We start from the raw sequence: 12811 nt of genomic DNA, 5'->3' as shown, positions 1-12811 counted from the left end.
TTTTTGGTATGAATTGTTGGCTTTTTGATTTTTTGATGACTTTTTGACTAAAAAAGTCACTTGCCAAACGAGGCCTGAATATAAACATAAAATAGGTAAAAAGAAAAAAAGAAAATACAATTGTGATACAAGCAAATCAAAAGAGCAAAGGGAAGAATAAATGAATCATCCCCACAAATCACTTACTTACTTGATAAAAACACACACCAACTTATCCAAAAAATAGCCTAGTTGCCAAACTTGGATTTTATTCCTTTGACAACGGCTTCATCTACTTGGAAACCTTTAGTCAGCACATCATTAGGAATCGGCGGTGTAGAACCGAAGAGAGTCAATGGTAAGTTCACCACTCCTGGCAACTGACTATCGAAAACCGTAAAAGCCAAGGCCTTTCCCTTCCCAACATTCTTCTGAAAATGCACAAGCCCTCTCGGAATCACGAAAAGCTTGCCGCGAGTCACAACCTTGGAATGAAAAACATTCCCAGTCGTCACAAACCCTACAAGTAGCTTTCCTTTGATCACCAAAACCAACTCGGTTGAGCGGGGGTGAATATGAGGTGGGTTGACTGCTCCTGGAGCGAAGTCAACCCGGTTCATTGATAGTCCCAGCGTGTTGAGCCCGGGAAATGCAAGAACATTTCCTGCTGTGACATTTGCTCCGAATACGTTTCCTGTGTTTCCTTCCTTGCTCAGACCATCGAAGAAGAAGTCGTCAGAGCTCACGCTGGAGGCGGGTTTGCAGGGGAAGCCATTGATGGAAGGTTGAGCTTCCAGATCTGCAATACAGAAGTCCTGTAACGGGTCGGGATCAGCAAAAGAGAAGGGTATGGATGAAACCAACAAGGCAATCAAGAAGAGGGTAATCATGGCTAGTTTTTTATACTGTTATGTTGTTGTTGAATGTGGTGTTGGGGGAGATTTTAAAGGAGTTTTTTTTGGAAGGGACATGGTATGTGTTTGTGTGTGGAGTGTTTTTTTATACAAGGTTGAACTTTCTGGTGCAAAGAAAAAGTCAGTCATAGAAAATGGGTAAGCTGAGGAATAATAAAAGAAGATTGGTGGGATATAGTTGGTTTGTGACAGAGTATAGCATGATAATTACGTCTCATTTTGTTGCAGTCCGTTTTTCCAAGTCATGGGTTTGAACAATGACAAAACCCTCTTCCCCTTTCATTTGTACTTGAACTTGAGGGGTTGGTGAAATTATCACGGGGCTCGTTTTTATAATTTGAATTGTTAATTTTATATGTTTTGTATATATTATTTATGAAAAAAATTACAAATGAAGAGAATATGAATTTTAAATTGACTTAAATTTTTTTTTTCTATAAATGATATATGTAGAGAATCTTACAAAATGAATAATTCAAATCATTAAAATAGAATACGTGGTGAGCCTTACGAGCTCATTAAATTCTTTCAAATTCAAATTTAAGAGAAACTCAACCCTTGAATATGGATATAGATTTTTTTGACACTGTTGGGAATTAATGATGTCATGGGATTAAGGTTTTGAAATTAATAATATATAGGGTAAAGGTTAGGATTATGTATATTGGTACTATGTTTCAGTTGGTCATGGGTGTTTGGGGAGATATGGCCTAGCATTAAATTAATATTCCTGTAAAATATACTAATCATCTACTTGGACATGGTATTTCTCTATGGAAAACTATTGAATTCCAAAAGGGATGAGATACAAAATGAGAAATTATGAGCAGGTTTAAACTAATTATTTAAATTATAAAATTAATACATTTTTTGTCAATTTTTGCTCATAATTTTAAGACATTGGATAGGATATATGATTCGAAGGGATTGATGATTCAAGGATTAACAGTCATACAAACGCTTTTCACATCTAATACAATATTCAAGCAAACATTAAGATGAGAGAAAGAAAATTATTTTTGATTATTGGATGGAGTGATGTGGCTAATTCCATGATCACAGGATTAACTTAACCTCCCCAAAATTAACAATATTATATTATCATGCGGTATTTGGTTTAATGGAATGAGAAGGAATAGAATGGAATGGTAATTCCTTAAGCTCCCTTATAGAATGATTCCCTTGTAATGGTATATGATGATTCTATTTGCAATGTATTTTTCATTTTTATTTATTTATTTATTTTTGTCAACCAAACATGTGAATGAATATTTTGACGGAAGGACTACTTTGTTTCACTCCATTCTAGTAAACCAAACACTACCTGAAAAAATTTCAAACCAAATTAAGTCTTGTATTCCAATCAAGTGAGGTGGCTATATGAATTACTTTTGTCCATTTAGCTCTATCAAGTGTTATATATTCTGTTAAATTCAATAAAATTATACTATATTTTTGCAGCATTACATCTTATGTCCATTTAAGTTTTCTTCCCACTCTAATATCTTTCCTTAAAATGATCCTCTCACTCTCCCTTATCATTAGATTTAGAGCTCGATACTATACTATCAACATCCCCATCCAACATTAAAACAAACATGATATTAAAAAAAAAGCGTGTGGACCCATGGGAGCCTAATGATATCATTGTCAATCACACTTAACACGGCTATCAAATGGGGACTAATAGTCAAGTTTTCTGTATCTAGTCTAATTATTAATTCTATGTGAAGAAAAATATAGATGACAATGATAGACAAGTTGTGGTTGTAGGGTCAGAGTTTTTGTTTTTTTTTTTAATTGGGAAGAAATTTTTTATTATAAAACTGATAAAAGATCAGATCAATTTGCTACAGCGGTATTACAAGATCTAAAAAATAAATAAAAACCTCTATAGAAGGAAGGATCCAAACTTCTACAGTGTAGAAAAGGCTCTCACAAGAAAGAGAAACAAATCTCCATGCAAAACGGATTACTACATTTACAAACTAAACGTTAAAAAAAAAATCAAATAGAAAAAAATCAAATCCAAGTCATCACCAAATTCATCCAAAACTCCACTCCTCTGCAACCTTCAACTTGGAATCTAAAGACCCCACCTCCATTGGTCAAGATAGATTATTGAGGTTGAGGTGGTCACCGAGTGTGAAATAAACATGTTATCCAGCTTCGGCCTTCGGATTGTGAGAAGACCTGAAGTCAGATCTTAAAGTTTTGGGTTATAGGGTGGAGAAGGTAAGGCGGTGATGGCCAGATTGGTGAGGCAAATAACCAATCCAGAGGAGGATCGAAAAGAGAGAAAGAAGAGGGAGATCGGAGAAATGGGAGAACCACTGCCATCTCCCTCTTCCCTTAAAGGAAAATCTAGGGAGAAAAAAAGAGAGTTTGTAAGGTCAGATTTTTGAATAGAAAAGTAACTTGAGATATTGTTATTCAAATGCCACTTGGTAATTTTAAATGGAAAATATTAAAAACAACTTTTATGGGCTGATGTTAGTATTGAAAAAATATATTCAAATTGTAAATGACAAGACCCATTTTGAATTAGACTCATCCAATTTGAACATTTTAAAATTTGTTTAAATTTGTCCAAATTCATAAACAAATTATTACATCTTATGAACTCATTTAAAATTAAAATTTAATAGGTTGAATATACATACAGGTTGGTTTTAATGATAAAAAAAAAATATGCAACAAAATAAGAAACCACCATACAACCATTTCCAACACTATCATGACCTCCACCTGCACCGCATTCATGGAATAGTAAAGACATTGACCACCCTAGTTATAGCGAAAACTGTAGCAGTTGTGGGCATAACTTTAGTTTTGAAATGAATCATGTAAACCTTGGGTTTTTAGTTTTAAGTGAACTATGTAAACATTGTGTCAACTAGGTACTAAGTTCGTTTTAGTAGCCAATACTTTTGCCGACAAGCCTTCGGTGACTAACTGGGGTGACTAAAAATTTTAAACGAGACTTTGGTGACTAATTTTTTAGTCACCGAAAGTGTATTTTCTTAGAGTGGTTCTTTGTGTGTGATTTATAATTCTTATGCATTTGTGCTTTTATGTGTTTCATGTCTCTCCATTCATGGTTAGGTATATTATGGATTCCTTAGCACTCACCACCACCACCACCACCACCACTAATGCTACCTCCACCTCCACTTCCACCATTCATTGAAAAAAGTGTTCAACAAAATAAAAAGAGTTAGTTTAACTTAACTTAAACCAGTTAATTAAAGGGGCAAGTTTACAAACAAGAACAACAACTTGCTCATATTATTTTAATATAATTGCATTTAACTTTAAAAAAAAAAAATTCTAAATGAACAAATTTAGATTAGATTTTTGATGCATAACTTAATTTGTTTTGACCTGTCCATATTCACTCATTTGTCATCTTTATTATGTATTTGAATTTTTTTTTCTTAATTTTTATAAAGTGGAACTTCAATCAACACACTACCATATGATTCAAGGAAGAAGTGGGAAGTATTGGAGTGAATGGTTCAAAGAAGTAGGAAAGTCGTGGTTTAATGATGATCTTTTTGGTGCACAAAAGTTCCTCATGGAAAATACATAAACAGATGACCAAAGAAAATTAGAGGAGATTAGTTGGTTTGTGACGTAGGATATAGCATCACAACATCTTAGTTATTGGGAAATATTAATCTTGTTATTTGCCAAAAGTGTTTTGACATTTCATTAGCTAAGGGTTATTTGGTAATGTTTCTGTTAGATTGTTTTTGAAATTTTTTTTTCAAAATAACTCAATTTTTAGGGTACATTTAAAAAATTATTTTTATATTTTCAATAACTATTGTCATAGAAAAATGAATATGATATGAACATTATGAGCATTTTTGAACTTTTCATTCCCTTTATTTATTTATTTTTGGAAAAACATGAAAAGCGCGAAACATCTTGGTAAAGGAAATCATATAGATGAGAATGATATACAAGTTATTGCAGGATCAAAATTTTAAACAGAAAATGCCTAAGAAGATGAATCTCCATCCATCATTCTTAAATGGTTTCAAGTTGTCCACTCTTTGGGATATCATGTTCCATCATTGATCCAACATTGATACACTTTGTGGGACCTGGTGAGGTGGTGACCTTGTTGTCAATTAGGTCTTAAATTTCATAGCGAAGGCGAAAACAACAGTCAGTTTCATGGCCATGTTGCTAATGAAAGGCACAATACTTAGCATAATCATGTCTAGCCGGAAGGCGATCAAGGAGAGGTTGTTGGTTAAGGTGTTTGAGATGGACGTTTTCTATGAGGATTTGAAGAGCTGTGGACGGAAACATGTGGAGGGGATGAAAGGTGCGACTACCAGTCTTGGAAATATTGATAGAGGGGTTGGCGGGTGTTGACTTGGTTAGGAGAACTCTTACAGGCTTAGGATTGGAGCTAGGAGGGGTTTCTGGTAAGGTATCCTTTTTCATGGCTTAACCCTTAATTCTAAGTGCCCCCAACATGGCTTCTTACACTGAATACATTTGTGGCAACCCCCACCCTGGCATCGGGATGTTGACCGACAAAAATTTCATCCATAATTCTTGCAACAATTGCAAGGACTTGCCATTTGTTTAGGCCTTTAATCTTCAAAGTCTCCATAACCTATCGGAGATGTGCATAAGGATCAATACTTGCCCCAACCTCATTCTTGCTACTTACTTCTGTTTTCTCAAGGAATTTGGTGGATATATCTGGAGAAGACATGATATCACCCAAGCTTGAGATGGCTTCAGGTTGACTCATTCCAATTTTATCCCACCCCAAGATTGGAAAATTTTTTGATATGAAATTTTTAGTATGTGATGCGGTCGATGATGGAGCCAAGATCCCAAAGGTTAAATCTGTCACAGTCCTCTAAAGATCCTCAATCATGCTCATCATCTCAGAAGTAGTGGGTTCGGTTATTGGTGCCCTCGGTGTCTCTAAATTGGATTGGTCCAGATGGATTGACTAGACTGGGCTCTTTTGAGGTTCAGGTGCACCCATCATGCACAAGTCAATGCCCTTTGGAATAAGCACTTCAGGCTTGGGCAAATGAATGGGAGTGATGTATATTTTGGGGTTGTAGGTGGATGGTAGTGTATGGTTTAGATTGAGGTGTGAAGGTAATGGATTGGCAGCGACCTTGGGTCTTTGTGGTTAAGGTAGAGTTATGGCTTTGATGTCGATGAGATCCGGAATCGCATGACGTAGGCGAAAACAACCATCAGTCTCATGACCATGTTGTTGGTGAAAGACGCAATATTTAGTGGTGTCATGTTTGGCTGGGAGAGGGTTTGGAGAAGGTTGAGGGTCAAGGAGCTTGATGTGTCCATTTTCTACTAGGATTTCCATGGCACAGGTAAGAGACATATGGAGTGGATACAAAGTTCTTTAAGGGGTTCGGGTGGAATTAGTTGTTTGCGGATTGGTATACACAAAAGGAACAGCCATTTTGGTAGTGGCAGTGACCTAGTTGACTTCAGAAGGCTTCATAGCTGTGCTACTACTGGTAGTAGCATTGGAACTGGGCCCAAAGGTTTTTGGTTCAGGTTCTTTGTCATCGACGATGATTCTCTACTTGATGGCATCTTCTATCTAGACGCCCATTTCGTATAGTTCCTTAAAAGTGAACAGTGGGAGAACTATCATCTTTTGCAGCATCTTGCTATGCAAATTCCTTACTACCATGCGAACATCTTTCTCAGGTGGTCTATTGGTCATCATTGCTGCCTTGCCCTCCATCTGGTGATGAAGTCTACAAGACTTTCATTTGGCTCTTAATGGGTTGTTTCTAACTCCCAGGTGGTCACTTCAATCTAAGTGTTATAAGCATACTAGATGATAAAAGCCTCGGCCAATTCTTCCCAACTCTGTTTCACCGAGTCCTCTAACTTGGCATACCAGATGGCAACCACTATTGACAAAGTCTGTTTGAATAGAGAGAGCTTTTGTGGACGAGTCAAATCCATAGGTTTCAAAACATCAGAAAATATACGGATATGCACCATTGGGTCGCCAGATCCATTGAATCTATCGATGTGTGGCATCTTGAATTGTTCAGGGAACTTCACAGCTATTTTTGTATACCAATCTTCGATGTCTGGGATTGAATTGATTCCTTGCGACCTTTTGAACAGTTTTTCCAATTTGGCTAGTTTCAACGTAGTTAGATCGAACTCATTTGTCTCCAAGGAAAAGAGCCCTCCTATTGGTTGTGGAAGGGAAAAAAGCCCTCCCGACGATTGCACAGGAATCCTCAGGTCTTCTTGCAAGTAAGGGTCAAGAAGCTCTTTAGATAGTGGAGGTGGACTTGGAATTGTATGAATCACCGGGGGTGGTTGGGTAGTAGACGCCCCAGATGGGCATCGCAATTCAGCGAAAGTGTCACCCTGGTTGGCAACCGTGTTTGCAATAGTATCCATGCTTCGTTGAAGATCCAAAAGCATGTCTACTATATTTTCTGGAACTTGGGCCATTGCTGATTCTGGTGAGTTGGGTAGGGATGATCTAGCTAATGGAGAAGGGGTACTTTGAATAGTTGATAAGGCTTTCACCCTTCTTTTTCGTGTAACTGGTGGTAAAGAAACTAACATTGGTTGTCCCTACCCTAAACCAAATCTGTGGTTCTGCTAAGCCTACCAGTGCGAGTCCAAAGAACTTGAGGAATATTAGGCCGTTTTGAAGCTATATACCTAACAAAAACAATGAAACCCTCAATCAGAATTTCAGCAGCATTTCGACTCAATTGATCGTTATACAACATACTGAAACACTAAATTCAACCCCTTAAGAAGAAATGCCTGAACCACTACTCAAAATTTTGAGAACCATAGGTCCCGTACATTGCACATACCAGGAAAGAAAACAAACACCTGTACGGAGGGTAGGATTATCCTATCTTCGCTTTGACATGATCTAGGGCTTCACTATTCAAACAAGTGGCATCATACATCTTAGAATGGGATAGTATCTTGTTTTATTTTTGGTAGTTGCTAAAGTTTACTATATGCACTAGGTCAGTCTTTGGTCAAAAGGGTACCTCAGTGAGACACCGATATACTTGCCCAATCTGATGGATCAAGTGGTACGTGGTGATCCCGATTCCAAGGCTTGTGCTCCCACCATATTAGAGCCATGACCGTCTATCCGCTCGAAGTTAAATAGCTGTTTAGGATAACAGGTGACGAGCACGGGACTTAGGCGCACCAATGCATGAAATGCAATGAACATATAATTAAGAATAAAAAGTATATCATGGAGTTTGAGTCAAGGTTTCTTTATAAATCTCCAATAGAGTCGCCAGAAACTGTAACACCGCCCGGGGGGGTACCTGCACACGTTAAACAGTTCAGACCCTCGATCTCTTCGATCTAGTCACACGAGTGCAGTGTGAAACATAGATGAGAGTCCAAATCTGGGAACTTTTATAGAAAATCCATTTTATTGCAAAACCTTTACCAGAAATAGACTACGTCATTAGATCTCAAAGTCACCACCTAATATTTGAAAAAATTAGAAAACCCGTGACTTGTGCCAAGGCTACTATTTGTTGTAACCAAGGATGCTTGGCTCGGAACCTTAGGTATGAGAGGGAAAGGTTATTAATTGAGCACCCCTACTTACCCGATCAAAGATGGGCCTCTACTAAAGCGTGATATGATTTTTATTTACTTTATGTGTTCCTATCCCGATTTATTCAATAAATCTAGAAATTACTATGTGAAACAAACAACTGTAGGTTGTGTCATTCATTTTCAAACGATTTGATTTCATGTATTTTTGAAAGAATTTTAAAAATGTACAACTCAAAGAAATTGAATTTACAAACATGAAAATCAATATTATTCTAAATTGAACGATACAACCTGTATTCACTGGTATTCATAAAAATATATCACTTAAGCATATAGCCGTATGGTAGGATGTTAAACATAATAAAAACAAAATATGTACAAGTGGGATATTAAAGCTATAAATATGCAAGATACTATATACAAAAGACAAATGCAATAATAAAAAATATTCAAAATTTCACAATTCTAACCTCGTGGTTGCGTCTGAAACGGTCCGTTTGGCTAGAACCAACATTCGTCGCACTTCCAGGGGCCTTACTTAAAAATTCTCCTAAAATTTGGGCCACAACACAGTTGTCTGAAAATTTTGGGCCAAATTGCAATTTTCAAAACTCATGGAATATTCTGTTGATATCATGGAATATTCTGTCCACTACAGCTAAAGCTGTCTGCCTATGTCAGCGATGAAGCCATCATCACTACATCATGCTAACGTTATCCTCCACCAAAATATAAAACACAAGAGATGTTGTTGGGAGGGTTTGAACCGAGGATCGAAACCCCAACACTCAAGATCTTAACCAGTGAGCCAAATCAAGCCTTGTGTTATGTTTTCCTTCAGATAATATTTAAACATTAAAACCAAAGAGCAAATTACCCAAGGTTGGACGTCTGGGAGGACGTCCAGGGAGACGACCGGTAGTCACTCTTTGCCCAGTTTTGCCTAGTTTCAGTCGGTTTTGCTAAGACCGATAGATATTAATGAGAATTGTTTCTAAAAATTCATCTTTAAAAGAAAAGATTTTGATTAACAAACTCTTTTCCTAACACTCTCAAGCTTATGGAATAAACTTTAAAATCTCAAAAAAAAAAAAAAAAAAGGGTTCAAATTTAAGCTTCAATGGAGTTTTTGAATTGGTTTCAGTAAAGAGAAGGGTATATCAGTGAATAAAGCTCTCAGGTTTAAGTTGTTGTATTTTCACAAAATATATCTCAAGTAAAATAGGTTTCTCTCTCAGACAACTTTCTTTTGCAAAGAAGCTCTCTCTCTCTCTCTCTCTCTCTGACTTTTTTCCTTTTCCTTTATTTGAAAGCAATTTTCCTCCTCATCTCTCCCTCTGACTTATCTCCCTCTTCTCAAAACCAATTCTTACCACTTTATAAAATCAAATTTTCCCTCTCACAACACCCAATAATTCCTCACAAATCACATGGCAACCCGTGAGGTTTCTCACAAGCTATGTGGTCATCTCATGAGGGAATGAGGCCAATTTTTTCAAAATTGCTCTATTTTCTAAATTTCGTCCAGAAAAAGGTTTTTGCATAAGTGTAAAATAATTTGGCCAAAACGGGTGTAAGGTTGGGATTAAAGCTTAAATCTAATTTTTCTTCTGAGAAATTCATAAAATAGCACATTTCAATTTTCATCATCAGGTGTTCGGAAAAAAGCGCACAAGTTTTAGGGCTGGTCAAAATGGGATGTCTACAGACACATACGTCACTGGATCTACAAGAACAGTGGTGAGATAGTCGTGATTGAAGCACCATGGTAGCGAGATCGTTGGCAGTGACGGAGGCGATGGTCGATTGACATCAAAGATAAAGAAGAAAAGAGAACAGAAAGAGAGAGAGAGAGAGAGAGAAAGAGTGTGTGTGTGTGTGTGTGTGTGTGTGTGTGTTTGGTTAGGGTGTGGTTTGGTTTGGGAATAATATAGCCTAACCACATGGTATGCAACGAATACAAGGCCTTATTATTTTTAAGTCGCCTGAACCCCCTGTTACTAGGCCTAGCAGTAGTAAAGCTCTATCCTCAGGCCACATGTTAATTCTGGCCCATCTAGATTGGGCATTCAGGGGCTTCAGGATCAAAGACTTGATAGATTATCTTTCTTCACCCTTAATCCCCTTCGGAAGGCTAAGAAATCTGGGAAGAAGAAGGCTCATGTGGAGGGCTTCTCCCATTTTGCTAGGCTTTATGGTCAGAAAGCCGCAACCATTAGTAAACATACATCCAGGTCTGTTATCTTCAGACCTACTGCTGTTGCTTTTGCTCAATCAGATCTGTCCGAGGAAGACTCAAGCTCAAATAGCCTCCTCCTTAAAGAAGCTAAAGCAACCATTAACTTAGGGGAGCAACTTGGTATTAATTTTAAGGGTAAAGAAGTTGTTGTGCTTGACAAGATTATCGATCTTGAGCTGAATGATAAAGAGAGAATCAATGAAGTGGGGTCGACAAAGCTGTGATAGCTGTGACTGGGGGCCTTACAGTGTATCAATTGGTCTCTATGAAGCTACTCTCTTGGAATGTCAGAGGCAACTCGAAAAGAGGGGCTGAATCAAACGTCTTTTGAGAGATAGACATATTGATGTTGCTTTCTTTCAAGAAACTAAGAAAGTAATGGTTTTAAATTTTGTTGCTCGTGGGCTTTGAGGAAATAGGAAAATGGAGTTTATGTCTGTGGACCCTGTTGGCACTGCAGGAGGGCTCTTTTGCATTTGGGATCCAGATGTTTTCCAATTATCCGGGAGCTGCTACAACAGGAGGTTTATTCTTTTCTTAAGTACACTCTACAATTCTTTTGATTGTGTTCTTCTAAATGTGTATGTACCTAATGATGTCAGTAGCCGATCCACTCTTTGGAATTCCATAATTAAGCTCAAAGACTCCTTCCCTAGCCCTTGGCGCTTAGGTAGTGATCTTAATGAAATAAGGCACATGCGAGAGAAAGTTGGATGTGTAGAAGAGATAGGGGAATGAACCATCTTAATGAGTTTATAGACAAATGCAAATTGAGTGACTTGCCCCTTCTTGGACGATCATACACTTGGTGTAACTCTCAGGAGGCCCAAAAATGGAGTAGAATTGACAGAATCATGCTCAGCCCAGAATGGTTGATCCACTTCAAAATGAAGCTTTGGGGCCTGCCTAGGTTAATGTCACATCATTGCCCTCTATTGATGATGGAAGATGAAAGAGATTGGGGCCCTAAGCCCTTCAGGTTTATTAACGCTTGGACCTTGCATTCCAATTTTTCTCATCTTTTCATTTCTTGCTGGGAGAACACTACTATTACTGGTTGGGCAAGCTTCATAATCCAGCAAAAACTCAAGCACCTTAAGGTGGAATTAAAGGTATGGAATACTGAAGTGTTTGGTAATATTACCACTAAACTCGAGGCTACAGAGGAGGAATTGCATGCCTTAGATAGAATTGCAAAGGAAAGAGTACTACTTCAATCAGAAATGGCTCGAAGAAGAGAAGCAAGATGTGAAGTGTGGGAACTCTATACAAGCGTGGAATGGTTATGGCATCAACAATCCAAAATGAACTGGTCTCTGCATGGTGACAAAAATACTAGATTCTTTCATGCTGTTGCAAGTACCAGACATAATTGGAACATGATAAATTCCATCTCAGTAAATGGTGTGTCCTTGGAGGAACCTAGTAGAGTTAAACATGAGGTCTTCCTTCATTTCAAGAAACACTTCAAGGAAAGCTGGGTTAATAGGCCTGTGTTGGGAGGGGAATTCAAATTAATTGAGGGCACTATCTCCTACCATCTTGTATTAGATTTCACTAAAGCAGAGGTATGGACTGCCATTAAAGAGAGTAATAGTAACAAGGCTCCTGGCCCAGATGGGTTTAACCTCCTATGCTATCAGAAGTTTTGGAGAATAATGAAACAGGAGATCATGCAATTCTTCTAAAATTTTCACAATCACAACAGTCTTACCTATGGAATCAACAGCTCTTTCATTACACTTATCCCCAAAACTTCTAATCCTATTAATTTGTCTGACTACAGACCCATTAGCCTGGTGGGTTCAATATACAAGTTTTTAGCGAAAGTTCTATCGGACAGATTGAAGTCCGTGATGCCCTCCACTATTGGTGACACTCAGATTGCTTTCATAGAGAGAAGGAACATCATAGATGGGGTGTTTAGTGCCAATGAAGTAGTCGATGGTTGGAAGAAGGCTAAGCAACAAGGGTTGATTATCAAGCTAAATTTTAAGAAAGCTTCGATTCAGTAAACTGGGAGTTCTTGTTCTCTTTGATGTCCAGCTTTGGATTTTGGCTAAATGGGTCTCTTGGATAAAAGCCTGCA

General features: G+C 37.7%; 2 protein-coding genes across 2 annotated transcripts; one reads left to right on the top strand and one right to left on the bottom strand.

The window, feature by feature from the left end:
- On the bottom strand, nt 1-1220 carry LOC114285444 (germin-like protein subfamily T member 2). Its single transcript, XM_028228493.2, has one exon. It carries the CDS (start codon nt 867-869, stop codon nt 228-230), a length of 642 nt encoding a protein of 213 aa, XP_028084294.2. The 5' UTR covers nt 870-1220; the 3' UTR covers nt 1-227.
- Nucleotides 1221-11636: 10416 nt separating this feature from the next.
- Nucleotides 11637-12410, top strand: LOC114259592 (uncharacterized). Its single transcript, XM_028199623.2, has one exon. The coding sequence runs from the start codon at nt 11637-11639 to the stop codon at nt 12408-12410; it is 774 nt and encodes a 257-aa protein (XP_028055424.2).
- Nucleotides 12411-12811: the final 401 nt, after the last annotated feature.

This window comes from Camellia sinensis, chromosome 15, assembly GCF_055761805.1.
Source record: "Camellia sinensis isolate YWXY chromosome 15, ASM5576180v1, whole genome shotgun sequence".
In the NCBI taxonomy this organism is placed as follows: domain Eukaryota; kingdom Viridiplantae; phylum Streptophyta; class Magnoliopsida; order Ericales; family Theaceae; genus Camellia; species Camellia sinensis.
Note: the sequence above shows the minus strand (reverse complement) of the source record. Positions and strands in the feature narration are given on the sequence as shown.

Bases quoted from the DNA above. Each gene is read 5' to 3' on its own strand.
- LOC114285444 (XM_028228493.2), bottom strand. From the start codon at position 869: ATGATTACCCTCTTCTTGATTGCCTTGTTGGTTTCATCCATACCCTTC.
- LOC114259592 (XM_028199623.2), top strand. From the start codon at position 11,637: ATGTCACATCATTGCCCTCTATTGATGATGGAAGATGAAAGAGATTGG.